Source organism: Nicotiana tabacum, chromosome 4 (assembly GCF_000715075.1).
Source record: "Nicotiana tabacum cultivar K326 chromosome 4, ASM71507v2, whole genome shotgun sequence".
Classification (NCBI taxonomy): Eukaryota; Viridiplantae; Streptophyta; class Magnoliopsida; order Solanales; family Solanaceae; genus Nicotiana; species Nicotiana tabacum.
This window is the reverse complement of record NC_134083.1, coordinates 138,565,655-138,581,362: the sequence shown is the minus strand read 5'-3', so window position 1 is coordinate 138,581,362 and position 15,708 is coordinate 138,565,655. Positions and strand designations below refer to the sequence as shown.

The 15,708-nt window shown below is 39.0% G+C and overlaps 1 protein-coding gene and 1 long non-coding RNA gene across 2 annotated transcripts; both read left to right on the top strand.

Moving 5' to 3' along the window:
- The first annotated feature begins 2,077 nt into the window (after positions 1-2,077).
- On the top strand, positions 2,078-4,634 carry LOC142180373 (uncharacterized). Its single transcript, XR_012708970.1, has 2 exons — positions 2,078-3,999; positions 4,159-4,634. It is a non-coding gene; the product is annotated as an uncharacterized LOC142180373 (long non-coding RNA).
- Positions 4,635-5,550: 916 nt separating this feature from the next.
- On the top strand, positions 5,551-15,113 carry LOC107793448 (pumilio homolog 4). The gene is made up of 11 exons (XM_016615805.2): positions 5,551-5,759; positions 6,132-6,754; positions 7,659-8,286; positions 8,381-8,819; positions 8,901-9,042; positions 9,118-9,225; positions 9,988-10,200; positions 10,279-10,389; positions 11,302-11,496; positions 14,435-14,609; positions 14,720-15,113. The coding sequence occupies exons 2-11, from the start codon at positions 6,173-6,175 to the stop codon at positions 14,776-14,778; spliced, it is 2,652 nt and encodes an 883-aa protein (XP_016471291.2). The 5' UTR covers positions 5,551-5,759; positions 6,132-6,172; the 3' UTR covers positions 14,779-15,113.
- Positions 15,114-15,708: the final 595 nt, after the last annotated feature.

Here is a 15,708-nt window from a genome sequence, read left to right as displayed (position 1 = left end):
AACAGACTTGAACCAACGGTTCCAGCTGCCCTCAGCATCATCAAACAAACATCAGATCATCGGCGTCCAACAGCTCATGGCGCCCCTCATTGTGTGAAGACTTGTCAAGCATTCCAAAAGGACAAGTCGGATCACTCAACACAAGCGGGATTCTTGGAGCCGCTACCTGTCCCACAGAGACCTTGGGAAAGCATTTCCCTGAATTTCATCACAAGATTACCCAAGGTCGGAAATCATGCAACCATCATGGTGGTAGTAGACCAATTTTCCAAGTATGCTACCTTCATCGCAGCCCCACAGAACATATCGGCAGAAGATACAACTCGACTCTTCTTTTCTCATGTTGTCAAACATTGGGGTATGCCAAGCAACATCATTAGTGACTGCGACCCACGCTTCACTAGCAAATTTTGGACCCAACTTTTCAGTTGCCTCGGATCCAAATTGAGTTACAACTCAAACTATCATCAGCAACAAACATATGATCAAACAGACCGGTTCAATGACATGCTGGAGGAATATCTCTGCCAATTTACAGCCGGGTCACAAACACATTGGGTGAAGCTTTTTGATGCTGCTCAGCTGTGTTTCAATTCGCAAAAGTGCGCCCATACAAACAAAAGCGCTTTTGAAATTGTTACCGGACAGCAACCGCTACTCCTACAAAATGTGAATGCACCAAACGTGCCATCATCTCATCGAGCTGCCAGTTTCTCGACAGAATGGGAGCAAACATTGAAGATAGTGTAGAGCTATCTTGTCAAAGCCCAAGAGAGGGCAACGAGGTATGCCGAACAAAACCTTTGCTTTGCCCAACATCAAGCAGGGGACAAAGTGATGGTGAGAACCCCGAAGCGGAACTTGTTTGCAAAGAGGACCCAAGATCCTCACCTATTGCAAAAATACATCGGACCATTTTCCATTGAAAGGCGCATCGGTAAATCCACATACCAGCTGAACACACCAGCCTAGTGGAAAATCCATCCAGTCTTCCATGTCAGCCGCCTCAGGCCATTTCAGAAATACATGGAAGATCATTCAGATAGCCACCTCACTACACCGAGGGGAACAGACCTCCCAGCCAACAAGAGCCTGACCAATCATCATCATCCGGCAGGTAAGGCTTCGAGGACGTCGCCAACTCAGGTGGAGGAGAATGTCATGGGTTGCTTTCCATCATCGACCCATGACCCCTTGGACGCGCCCCATGGCGTCCCGGCAAGCCTCCCAATGCCTAGCACCACGGTCGGCCTCGTGGTCTTGGCAGCGCCAAGTGACAAGCGCGCATGCGCCTCTGTCGCCCCACCGATAATCAGTGCCAGCGCCCAGCGGCTGGCGAATGCCATCAGTGTCGCGCGCACCGACAATGCCGCGCACACAAACCATCATGTTGCCAATAGCGCCGCACGCACAGATAGTGCCCGCGCGCAGATCCAATGCCAAGCACCCGCGCCCAGCCGATGGCATATCCAAATAGTGTCGCGCGCGCCAACAGCAATGCGCGCGCAGACCCTGATCCTCAAGACAAAGTTGCTGCCATCGGACTTGCTTCCACCTTGTAGAAGACTAAGTCCTTCTCATTGTAATTATAGAGTAGTTTTACTTCATTCATTTTCAGTGTGCTTCTACAGCTTTCTTAGGTCAACTCATGTAACTTTGGTTTATTTTTTTAAGCATTATTAAGGGGGACCAAAGCATTCAAGCATTCAAACAATTCTCTGTACTGGTCTTTCCTCCCCCCCGACACCGCATAGCATCTTGTAATAGCTTTCATCATCCTCAATACAATCATCAGCTTTCATCATCAATTGCTCATTTTCCGCTGCTCAATTGCTCACGACATTGGTTTTCCCGTACGGTACTGACAATCTAGTCTAGCGTACGGAGGGGACCTCAGTTGGCGCATAGCAACCGCACTGACATCGGTTGCTTAGCCTTACGTCGCCCTTCCAAAAAACTTCAGGAAGGCGTCGCGTAACAGTTATTTTGTAATAGCAATCCCGAACCTCCCTTTTCTTATTTTCCATTTTTTATTCCATAAATCAGTTGTAATTCCTTAGTTTGGTTTAATATTAGATTATTGTTACATTTAGTAAATATGGATCAATTACATTGGTGCTCTCGTTGTTCTTAATCCATGCCTCTCTACCCTTCTTCCATGCCCAATGCTCAGTTCAACAACCTCTTCGAATCGGTGAGGGCGCTGCAAGAATTGGTGACAGTGATGCAAGAAAGTAATTCTCGTATGATCTCTTCCATTTGCCGTATGCAATCACTGGTGCAGGAGGAACTGCAATTGGACTCCACGGCTTTAGACGATGCAAAAATAGAGGAGGTCTCTGTGGAAGATACAAGGGGCGGTGCTAGGATAGTCGGTGTCGGCGACAGTGATTCTGATTTGATCGCTGAAAACTCAGGCTTGCTGGATAATTCCAAGGTACCTCCTGAGATGTTAGAAAATCCCGTAGCAGATTAGCTTCTGGGGTACTCTGCAAGTCCTGGACGCCAGGTGTTCGACATAATGTCCAACAGAAGCTACTGCTCCAAGTTGTGGGAAGTTGTTTATAAGGAGAATGGAATTGATTCCACCAGCCGATTCAATGGTGATTATGCTCTCCAACTTGAGAGAATAACTCTCCATTCCTATGACATCAGGGGTGTTAATGAGGTACAAGATGAACTGAAAGGAATTGTCCACTACCTACGAGACCCCAAGCGTTGCACTCGTCTTAGTGGTCTGCTTGGAAATGTAGTGTTATTTGTTGATTTCCTTGAAACTTGCAATAATATGTTGGCTAGAACCATGCTATTTCATTTTCCATTTGATCTAGGTTCAGATTATGGTCACCCACGAAACGTCGCCAAGATGTTTGACGACATGCCTCACTGCCTCTCCATGGTATTTGCTGCTCAACAAACCACCCGCACGTCCGGAAAATTAGTCTGATTTGGACGATAATCACTCACCCCATATGTTCAATGAAATGTCCCATAGCTGCTACTCCAAGGTCATCACTGATGTGCAGTCGAATTCGCAAATCATGGCCCCTGCGATAGCAACTGATTTTGATGTGGGTAAATTAGAGATACTGATTTCTAATGTCGCTCAGGTGTTTGATGAAAGCTCCAGCTCTACTCCTAATATCGAATATGATTCAGAAGATGGAGCCTCAACAAATTTGAACCAGGTGCTTGCTAAAATTACTGAACGAGATATGCGCAGCGAGTTCAATCTAATTACCACCTCACCTTTCGTACAACAATGTGATAAGAGATCAGAATGCAAAAACGAGACCACTGCACTAAAGTGGTTTGATGATATGTCGGGCAGGTATATATATGCATATTCTTTTGATCTTGGCTCAACTAGGTACATTGAATCTGGGGGTGACATCTTAATTATGGCTGGAATCATATTGATGCACAAGATTAAATGGTTACAATGTCTGTTTGATCCTGGTGTATATGTTGCGCATGATGTTCGATGGGGTGGAAGTTCTCTTAGGCATGTAGACTCCACATTTGGTGCAATTGACGACTTCATTATAGATACCACAAAGCTTTCATTTAAAAGTCCAAATCTGAGAGAACTCTTTAAAGAGCCACTGAAACACAACATAATGAAAGAGTATATTCGAGTCAATGGGTGGCTTGTGATATATGTCTCCTCATGTGCCTATTGATATATCCAAACTCATCAAGCAATGACCTCTTTCACTTAATTGCAACTAAGTTTGGAGTGACTGATTCATCTGCATTGCTTGAACTGAAATCCAAATGGGATACTGAACCGTCCAACAAGAAGGCTAGAAATATTCTGCAACCTACATTGAGCATGCTTGCCATATCTAGCCCTGCATTTTCAGAAGATTTATCGTTTGCTGCTTTGCTCTTGGAAACAATGTCAACGCTTGATATTGTTATTGAGGTGGACTACATTCTAGGAGATATCCCAAGAGCCACAAGTTACGTGATGGGATATGGCAGTACTTACCAAAGGCAAGTTGGCCATAATGCTTACTTTTGTCTTTGTCGTGAATGATCCTATTTTTGTCAATTGTTGTGGAGTCTATACCACCTGGTTTAGCAGAAAGTTGAGTCTTTCTAATTTTCTCATTGGTGTCATTTTCTGTGTGTTGCTACCTACAAGCTCAACAGGTTGGGGTTACTGCGTTTTGTGTAAATTGAGTGAAGATCAACAATATCTTGATGATTGGATGAGTTGCTGCTGTGGTGGAACTAATAAGGAAAATATGCAGAGTTATGAACAAGAGCTAAATTTCTTTGATACTTCTACATCACCTTTGAAATGGGCTTTCATGCAAGGTTTTACAATGCTCCTTCAGAACAGATATCAAAGGCAAACAATTTATATTCATATTACATTACGCAAGGCCAAGGGAATGAATGTTGTGTGGGAAGAGCCTGTTGAAGCAAATGCCCAATTATTGATGTTCTTCCTTGTACTATTTCTCTTATAGGGATTAAAATCATATGTTGGAGTCTTGTTGCTTCAAACTATATTTACTGGTTTTACAAATGGCAGGCAGAAGCTTGCTTTGAATCTGGAAGACACGGGAGATATGTATTTAACTATAAAAGGCTTAATCTTGCCTTGTAGTCAAATTATTGCAGATGGTGCTTTGAGACATTTTGGAGTGAATTGAATTCTAGTGATATATTGCCTATGCACAATGAAGCAAAGACAATTCTTGAGGGCAAATTCCCTAGCTCAAACATTGAGGACAAGGTTCTTATTGAGTGTGAGAGTATTGTTATGAACATGACCTTTACCAATTATACTATTGGGCTGGTATTTGGGCCAGTTGTTAAAATGAAGAAATACCAATAGGTGATGTGGGATCCGGGTTGAGAAAATCCATTAAAATATTAGAGTGCTGAAGGAAATAGAGAAAATATAAATAGTGTAGTTGTTAGGCTAAGCTAGAACTTGGTCTTTTCTTTTCATTAGCTATTTTCTAATAGCAATCTGGAACCTCCCTTTTCTTATTTTTTTTTTTTTTTTCATGAATCAGTTGTAATTCCTCAGTTTGGTTTAATATCGGATTATTGTTACATTTAGTAAATATGGATCCATTACATCTTATATCAGTATTATTTTTAATTCCCATGAATATTAATCAAACAAGGGATAAGACGGTATTAAATTTTTATGCCAAAATTATTTTTGCTTATGCATCCTACCAAAGAGGTCAAGACAAACTGGATCTAATTTTTACAACTGGAATTTCCTTTATATACATCAATCAATACCTATGCATTAATCTCGAACTAAGTTATCAACCGAGAAAAGAGAGAATTTCTTTTTCTATATTTATATTTTAGCTTTTACCTTATTTGAATATACGGAAAAGTTCCAAATCGGAAGAGATTCCTTAACTACAGTGCTACTTTGTAGGAGAATTTCTTTCCAAAATTCTCTCCTTCTGAAAAAGTCTTTATTTGTCATACGTACTTAATTATTTTATTATTAATATCATCACGTTTTTCACGATTAGTATATTTCTTTACGAAAAAAGCCCCCACCCCATGCACGTAAAAGTTAAAACATATCCTAACCCCATCCCTTAAACGTTAACACCGTCATAATATTTTTCCTAAATCCTAATCCAACAACTTTAATTAATCATAATTAGCGTTTGAATAAATAATCGTTTCCTTCCCATAATACACATCCTTTACGTCGCTAGCTCAAAACGCATCACATCACTTTGCTTCCCTTCCTCCTTCCCTCTCCGGTGAGTATTTTTTTTCTCTTTAATTTCTCATATTATTTATGATTTTCTTGAATTACATCTGATTGTTCAAGATTAAGCATATGTGAACATCTTTATGTGTCAACATTGTGTTTAATGCCATTATATGATGTGAATATAATGTTGGTAGAGCCTGTTATTGATATTGATTTTCTTTTTCTTTGAATTCAATTTGGGTGCGAATACATTGTAAAAATTATCGATCTTTCTTAAGTAGATTCATAGTAAAAGGATTTTTTTTTTCAATTTGCTGTGGTCAATTGATTTATTGGAATGTAATTTTGTACTACCATTGATATAATTCGGTTCATAATTTTGTTTTATTTTTGATGATTTTTCTTTGTGGGTGAATAGGGTTAGTGACAAGGAGTGGGGAAGATAATATTATCCTACTGATGGTAGGACCAAATTCAAATGGGAATTTAGAGGGGAAGAATAGTATGGAGAATGAGCTTCAGTTATTGCTACTAAGACAGCAACATGGCCGTAATTTTGGCGGCGTAAGGGAGAGTGGAGATTTGAACATAATTAATAGAAGTGGCAGTGCTCCACCTACTGTAGAAGGAGCATTTAGTTCAATTGGAGGTTTGTTTAGAAATCCCAATTTTCAACAGTTTAGTGATAATGGCAATAGTAGTAATGCAATCTTGACGGAAGATGAAATTCGATCACACCTGGCATACTTATCGTATTATTATTCACACGAGAACGTTAATCCAAGGTTGCCCCCGCCATTGTTGTCTCGAGAGGATTGGAGAGTTGCTCAGAGGGTTCAAGCAGGAGGAAGTGCATTAGGTGAGGTTGAGGGATGGAGAAGAAAGAATTTGACGGATGAAGGTGGTAGTTCATCCTTGTTCACAATGCAGCCTGGTCGGGCAGAAGATGAATTGATAATGTTGAGGAATGCTGCTAGCTTGACAGGAGAACTAAGCTCTGGCTTGGGTGTTAGGAGAAAGAGTTTCGCAGACATAGTTCAGGTTATTTCTCTTGTCTTCTGCTTGATTATGTACTCATCTCCGCCCTCTTTATCTTTGCTCCCGTAGTCTTTTTATGTTCATTCAAATGAATAATGTCGCTGGTATTTTGCATCTCTTAATGTGTAAAAAAGGCCAGCCCGGTGCACAAGGCATCTTGCGTTCATGCAGTGTCCGGGGAAGGGCCGCACTCCAAAGGGTGTGATGTAGACAACAGACCCTAATGCAAGCATTAATGGCTGCTTCCACGGTTCGAACCCGTGACCTATAGGTCACACGGAGACAACTTTGTGTTATATATTACTCCCTTCGTCTCATGTGGCGGTGGTTTGACTCGGCGCAGAGTTTAAGAAAGAAAGGAAATACTTTTGAAACTTATGGTCTAAAACAAACCATAGATATTTGTGTGGCTTTAAATCAATCCATTAAAGATAAAGTAGGAATTCTAAAGATAAATTGTTTCTAAATAAGTAGAGGTGACATCCTTTTCGGACTAACTAAAAAGGAAAGACTGTCACATAAATTGGGACGGAGGGAGTAATATTTTTTTTGCGTTTGCTTTGCTCAAGTGTAGTAGTCAAAAAAAATTTTTCTTATGAATAAGTATTCTTAAATTATTAGTTATAAAACACAGTGAACAGCATAAGATGATAGATGCCATTTTGAAATCGCAATGTTTCGGGAAATCTGTTTATATGCTGAAAGGCATTAAAAAGAAAGCGGTCCCAGTGTATGCATCTGGTTTGATGCAATTAATTAAACTAGGCACTTGTGATCATTTTATTCAAAGATATGAACATTCATAAGAAAGAGATATCAATCAAGAAAAGTTAAATGGACGCTATGACCATCCCTTTGTTGATATTTTCTGAAACTTCCAAACTAAAATGAGATTTTCATTACTCAGGAAGGACTTGACCGAAGTGCATCCCCATCAAATCATCTAGCACATTCAGCAACCACAGAATCTACAGAGGCATCACATACTGGCAAAGCTCCCCCGGGCTTTTCTGGAGTTAAAAAAGTTCAGAATCCCAAGCCATATAGCCCTAATTCTTTTTCACCTGCCATCGATCCATCTTTGAGAAGAAGTATTCCTAGCTCAAAGGGACCTAATGGTCTTTCATCCGGGATGAGTGCAGTTGCTAATACTACTGTCTCTTTCTCCGGCTTAAAACTTCATTGTGATGATAACCTGCGGCTTCAAAGGAACGTACCAAATGGTCATAGTCAGAGTTTGCAACAACAGTTAATTGAAAAGTCTGGAGCTGAAAAATTGGCTGCTATAACTAGTATTTCTGATATTGCAAGGAATAAAAGAGTTGTAAATGACCTTAGTGCTTCTACCTTTGACCTTAATGCACATATGAATTCCCTTAGGGCACCTTCTTCTAACATTCTTCAATCCCAGCTGAATTCTTCTGAGTTTGCCCGTCAAAAAGATTCTAAAGCCCTGCAGCAAGTTGATTATACTGGATATGTACCTGGTGGATATGTGTATAAGCAGAAGATGGAGGCATTGAATAGCAATCTAGGTAAGGATTTCGAATCAAGTAATGATGTTTCCTTTTTGAATTAAATTTTGTATCACTAGTGCTTTTCTTGCTCAAATTGTTCAAAATCTTTCAGGTTTTAGTTTAAATGATGTCGGGGGGAATGGTCGGCATTCGAGGAGTGAAAGCAAGGATCTTGAAAAATTGTATCTTGAGACATTGCTTGCTCAAGAGGAGCAACAACTTCAATCATCCCTTATACCAAATTATGGCAGCTTAAGTGATTGTTATTATGGGAATCATGCTTTTGGCACTGGTATACCATGTCAAGGGAATAAGATGGCAAATTCTTTACACTTGACAGTTGGATCTAGAAGTCATATGTACCAGAATGATCCGCTCCGCCAGATTCCTTCTGTCTTAAGTAATTCCATTGAGGAATCTGCTTTTTCATGGCATTCAAAGATCGTTGCTGACATGGATGGAAGGTTTGCACCGTCTCTACTCGACGATCTCAAGAACAAGAATAGGTCCTTGGAACTTATGGATGTTGTTGATCATGTTGTAGAATTCAGGTTTGGCATAATCTCCGCATTCTAGACACTCTATTGCTTGTCATTTGTATTCCTCCAAATTTATCTACTCTTCGTACTCAGCACCGATCAGCACGGGAGTCGATTTATTCAACAGAAGCTGGAAACTGCTAGTGTCGAAGAAAAGATGAAGATATTCCTGGAAATTCTTTCTCATGCTCATAGTCTAATGACTGATGTCTTTGGCAATTATGTTATACAAAAGGTATATAATGTCATAAACCTATAATTATCTAGATGAATGTTATGTTGATGGTGAAATTGTTTGATCATTATGCAGTTTCTTGAGCATGGCACAGAGAGTCAAAGAAAGGAATTAGCGAGCCAACTTATTGGTCACGTTTTGCCTCTGAGTCTACATATGTATGGTTGCAGAGTAATTCAGAAGGTTGATTCTTATGCTTTCCTCTATGAAAACAGCTTCGTTTACTGTTAGCAAATGTATTTGCATAGGGTCATGTCACATGCATTGCATAGTGAAGTGAATTATCATAACTCTAACTGTCTATTTGTTCAGAATGATGGCATACAAATGCACATTTATCAATTCTTTCAATTAAATGCAGCAGATACAGTGGCCAACTTTGTTCGTGCTAAAACCATGAAAAGAAATAAAAAGAACTTCTTTGTATCTTTTTTTTCCCTCTTTTGAAGTGGTGCTTACACATCCTTAAGAGTCTTTCTCTTCTACTTGAATGGACCAACCCTTTTAGCATCTGTTCCGGTATTCTTCAGGAGGAAGAAAAGAATTGTTCAACCAAATATCCCTCCCCGCCTTTTCTTGTATGATAGATCAGGGTTGGTTACTTCTGGCTATGTTTCGAAATGGACTATTCTCTGAACTTCTTGCTTGCACTTCCTCAGATTTGAGAATCAACCCTTAAAATAAAGTTCAGATATCAGCGAACATTTTGGAATCCGTACACAGAAGGATTAACCAAAATCGTGACAAGGAAAAAGTGTGGAGGTGGACGAAAATGGGGTTAAAGGAGGACAAGAGAGAGATATATTTTGCTTTTTGATGAGCTTATAAAAATATTTTATTGTCTATGATGTCGAATTAACATAAAGAGACGAGATAGAATATTAAACACCAGTGCCTAATATTTCATTCCTTTGTCCCATTTAATAAGTTGTGTGATGATCATAGGCTTTGGAGGTCACTGATGTGGAACTGCAGAGTCAAATGGTTACAGAGTTAGATGGCTCTGTAATGAAATGTGTTCGTGATCAGAATGGTAATCATGTTATCCAGAAGTGCATAGAATGTGTTCCGCAAGATCAAATCCGCTTTATTACAGCATCCTTCTTTGGGCATGTTGTGTCTCTATCTACTCATCCCTATGGCTGCCGTGTAATTCAGGTTTGAATAATTTATTTTCTTGGTAATTTGATTTGATACAACAGTCCCTTTGATCACTTTCTGTCTATCTGTTGTCAGAGAATCCTTGAGCACTGTGATGACCCGGCGACGCAACAGATTATCATGAATGAAATACTGCGGGCTGTATGTACTTTAGTGCTGGATCAATACGGGAACTATGTCGTTCAGGTACTGACTTAAGTATAGAGATTTTCTTTCTGATACGCAATCATAACTTGACATCTGCGCCCACTAAATCAGTCCTTTTACAGATATTGTTATGCGGAGCCTTTTTATTTGTTCTGATATTCTTATAGTTGTTTCCTGTCTGCTGCTTATCTTTTTGTAAGAAGCCCGATAGATGTTTTACGTGTGAACTTAAAATATCTCTCTGATGCTCATAGATTTCTTTAGTGACTCGCTGAAGGAGAATAGGGTGTGAGATAATAGTTTGCAGTTGATGAAAGCTTTACTCACACGTCTGTTTTCGTGATCCCATCTCTTCCTTTACGTTCTATACTTCTCTAAGATATATGCAAAGAGAACGAGCAAATAATTCTCAGAAACAGAAGTGAGGCAAGTTAGAGGTAGTATCTACTTATGTGCACTGGAAATTCCAGGGCCTGCGCAGTTTCTGATTAACCTGAGGGTTGGAGAATTCCTTTGCACTGTTTTCCTGCAATAACCCTGTAAAGTCCTAACATCAGGTTTCCATTTTCTGGTGTTCTAGGTAACAGTTTTCCTTGTCAATTAAATGATCTCCGATTCATGGGAGGGACAAGGACTAGAAAAGTAAACTAAATCTGGAAACAATACCAATGAATTCCTTTGACAATCTGCACTCTAGCCATAGACGTCTTCAAACTCATATATACTGATGACATGGTTACTACGCGACATGACACTTTCCTGTTGCATATAGGATTCTTCTGTGGATATTGCTTTAGATTTCTGTCTGCATATATTTCTAATAATATATGTGTCAACTTCTATTTCACTAGGGTATCAGTAATCACTTTTTCAGTAATATTCAAAGTCTGAAGTATTTTTGCTTTCTGTATTATAAATTGGGTCGTGAAGTTCACCTTTCCTCTTGATTAGCATGTGCTGCAACATGGTAAACCACATGAGAGGTCTACTATAATAACCAAGCTTACTGGACAAATTGTGAGGATGAGTCAGCATAAATTTGCTTCTAATGTCGTCGAGAAGTGCTTGGTATTTGCCAGTCCAGAGGAACGTCAGATCCTTGTGAATGAAATGCTTGGTTTGACTGATGAAAATGAGCCTCTACAGGTGTGTGAATATTCTATCGACATTTTTAATATTGGTAATAATATACAAGATCATTGAACTTAACTCCTCTTGTATGATTTTTAGGAGTCTACTAAGTCCAACATATATATTTTTAGTGTCATTTACAATACGGGAAAATTGCACCTCTGGCCCTTGATATCAACAAATTCTTATTTGGTCCTTATGATATATGGTTATAGACATTTAACCTTCAATCGATTAAAATGTGCACTTTTGAATGTTCATTCAATTCTAAGCTATTGTTGAATGTGATGATGTCCATCTCATTGAAGAAGTATTAGGCATGTGCCTAATAAGAGTTTTCTTTGGTTTGGTAGCCAACCTTGTTGACTTGGTTTGGTTGGTAGCCAACCTTGTTGAATCCTTGTTGGATTGGTAGCCAACTTTGTTGAATTGTGAGGATAGAGAGGTTGTTTCCAATAGACGCTCGGCTCAGGAAAGCATAAGCACCATATTAATGAAATTATAGACAAGAAGGGACAATACCAAAAATTCATATAAAAGCAAAATAAAAACGACAAAACTGTAAGGTGATCAACAATGAAAGAAAACAACGGTTAGTCATAAAACCTACTACCAACAGAAAGCGAGACTGCGTGCCAATACAACTGTTATGAACACTCTAGACTACCTACTCTACTACCCTAATCCTCGACCTTCATACCTTCCTATGAAGGGTCATGTCCTCGGTCAGCTGAAGCTGCGCCATGTTTTGCCTAATCACCTCTCCCCACCTCTTCTTTGGCCTACCTCTACCTCTCCGTAGGCCTTCCAATGTCAACCTCTCACACCTCCTCATCGGGGCGTCTGTGCTCCTCCTCCTCACATGACCAAACCACCTAAGACGTGCTTCCCGCATCTTGTCCTTAATAGGAGCCACACCTAGGGGTGGACATATTTCGGTCCGAACCGAAAATATTTTTATTTCGGTTTTGGTTATTCGGTTTTTTCGGTCAGTTTCAGTTTAAAATTTTAAAAATTTAGTTTTTCGGTTCGGTTTTCGGTTATTAATTTATTTGGTTCGGTTAACCGAAAAACCGAATTATTAGCATATAGATTCTTTAAGTTATATATAGGCTAAGCCCATAGGTAATAATATAGGCCCAATTTTGAAGTCCATCAAAGACCCAATCCAAATAAGTAACCCAATCGGCTATTCCTAATTTCCCATTACTTAAGACTTTTAACTCTTAACGAAACTTATCTTTTTTTCCCTAACCTACCGAAATTTTGAAGAAAACCAACAAATTCGTCAGTCCAATTATTACATAGAGAGAGCCCAATATGATAATGTTCAAACCGAAAACCGATTAGAAATAAACCGAACCGAAATTAGAAAATCGAACTTATTTCAGTTCGGTTTCGGTTACTACTTTTACAAAACCGAAAACCAAATAACCGAACCGAATTTTTTCAAACCGAACCGAACTGACCGAACGCCCACCCCTAGCTACACCCACCTTGTCGCGAATAACCTCATTTCTGATCCTATCTAACATGGTGTGCCCGCACATCCATCTCAATATCCTCATCTCTACTACCTTCATCTTCAGTACATGAGCGATCTTGACTGGCCAACACTCAGCCCCATACAATATCGTTGGTCTGACCACCACTCTGTAGAATTTATCCTTAAGTTTCGGTGGCACCTTCTTGTCACACAAAACACCGGAAGCGAGTTTCCATTTCATCCATCCCGCCCCAATACGATGTGTGACATCTTCATCAATCTCCCCATCCCCTGAATAATAGACCCATGGTACTTAAAACTCCCTCTTCTAGGGAAGACCTGCGAGTCCAGCCTCACCTCCGCTTCCCCTTCTTGAGTCTCGCCACTGAACTTATAACATATTTTTTATATGTAAAGGGATCAAAAGTATACATTTTAATTAATTCAAGGTTAAATATGCTTACTGAAATATCATCAGGAGGGCCAAAATTGGAATTTACCAATAACAGAGGGATCAAAAGTGCAATTACCCCTTTACCATGTTTCTCCTACTTGGAAAGTATAAGTTCGAAGACATCTAAACTTTACATGAGAGATGAGCGCTTTCCTCTCCTAAAAACATCTATATTTTCTCCTTAACCATATATTGTTCAGTATACCAGATAGTTTAACACTTCCCCATATTCTATAGTTTAACACTTCTTCCATAATTCATCCCTGTCATCAATCATCATTATATCTTAGCTTACTGACATTTAAGCGGGGAACTTTTTGTTGTGGAGGAATTCAAATTCTTTACTCTAATATCTCCATCTCTATTATCCACGAACGCTGTGTTTTGATCTAATTGAATTCAATCTCCTCCTTTCACAGTTTCCCTCCCACAGAAAGTCTTTCCTCCATTTGTTTAGCTATTTTCCCACTTTTGATGCTATGGAAAATAAGGGCATCGGAAAGGTGGTAATGCATCCAGAATGAAAGATATTGCTTCTTCCGTGGGGTCTCTTCTCTACACTTCTCAATGATGCTTTTCCTTATTCAGATTCCTTGTGTTTTGCTCCCGGGAATAGTCACTTCTCCACCTTTCATCCCACAATCTCAGCCAGATTTGCTCAGTATGGTCTGCATTATGCCAGTGGATATCTACATAATTCGTCTTCTTTCTTTAATGGGATTTTTGGCACCTCTAGTTTAAGTTCATACCTCTGTTAGTTATTATGTCCTAACATCCTTTCTCGAGATGGCTTTTGCACAAAGTCCATCGGTGTTCAAACTGTTCGTTCTGAATAGGAACTTCATTTTCACATGCGAGGAAGGAAAAAGAAAAGAAAGATGAGACTAGCAACTGCGAACATATCTTGCCTTTTCTTTTTGTGCGTATATGTTATCAGCAGAAAAGTTAGTTCATTCAATTTTAATGTTGTTCAATCTAGTTTTACCCTTGATCACTTCAATTGCTGAATGTAGGCTATGATGAAGGATCCGTTTGGAAACTATGTTGTGCAGAAGGTTCTTGAGACCTGTGATGATCAAAGCCGTGAATTAATTCTTTCTCGCATTAGAGTACACCTTAATGCTCTCAAGAAGTACACTTATGGCAAACATATCGTATCTCGTGTTGAGAAGCTCATAGCAACAGGAGGTCAGTAGCCTTGTTTGTCGAAACTCTCTGAATATGCTTACAATAAGTGCCTTTTGGCACACATTCTTCAAGCTGCTTCTCACAACTCTTCATTATGTTCTCTTTTCCAGAGAAACACATAGCTTTATCGTTGAATCCTTCTCGAGGCAATCCAGTTTTGAAGAATTGAAGTTACTACTTATTGTGCACAGCTTACAAACATGGTGGTGTCTTGACTTCTAAAATGATCTTTTTTCGGCATTTGCTTTTATGGGAGGCTGATATTAGTTTTAGTTGTAAATAAGCAGCATTCCGATTAATGCTTCTGCCTGAATAAGACTCTACCTTTCTTAATGTAAATACCACTGTAAGTATTTGCATGAAGAGAGAGGGCCGTGGCGGTTCTGTCATTTTTTGCTGTAAAGATTTACGTTTGTCTTAATAACTGTAAATAAAAAGTGAGTGTTAAATTTTGATGGTCAATAGTCACTACTACCATCTTGGAGCAGAAATTTTTTCACAGTATATAAGGTGAATATGTCGCGTATTTCTTGTAATTCTTTTCAGGTAATTAGATTGTATAATTCTTATTTGGAAATTGAGTATTAACACCTGCTTAGAGAATCATGATTTGCATAAAAAAAAAATCAGTTATTAAGATAATCTATAGATTTATAAAGAAAAATTTGGTTGAGGTGACAAGTAGAGTATTTTAGAACAATTGAGGGAACAATGTCGAAGGGACTTTGCAAAAAGACCCCTAAGGCTGATTTTCCTCATTTTGTGGTTGCTTTACACATTAAAACTCGAGAGAGGGAATGAGGGATATACTGCTTGATTCGTTATCTATATGTTTGCTTCTTATTTTGTTATTTTTCTTTTTGTTATCCAATTTCTGCGTTTAATGCAATAAAAGACGTACCAATACTTCAATTTCTGATAAATTTTTATCTTACATGTATAACTATTCATTATTTTATTTTTTTGATGTTTTGGTTGAAAATATGCACTTATAGACTGATGATTTGGACCAGCAATGTAATCCAAATTGATTGCAACAATTACTATGGATTTGACTCGATTAATATGCATTTTAAAAAGGAATACATGACTAATCTAA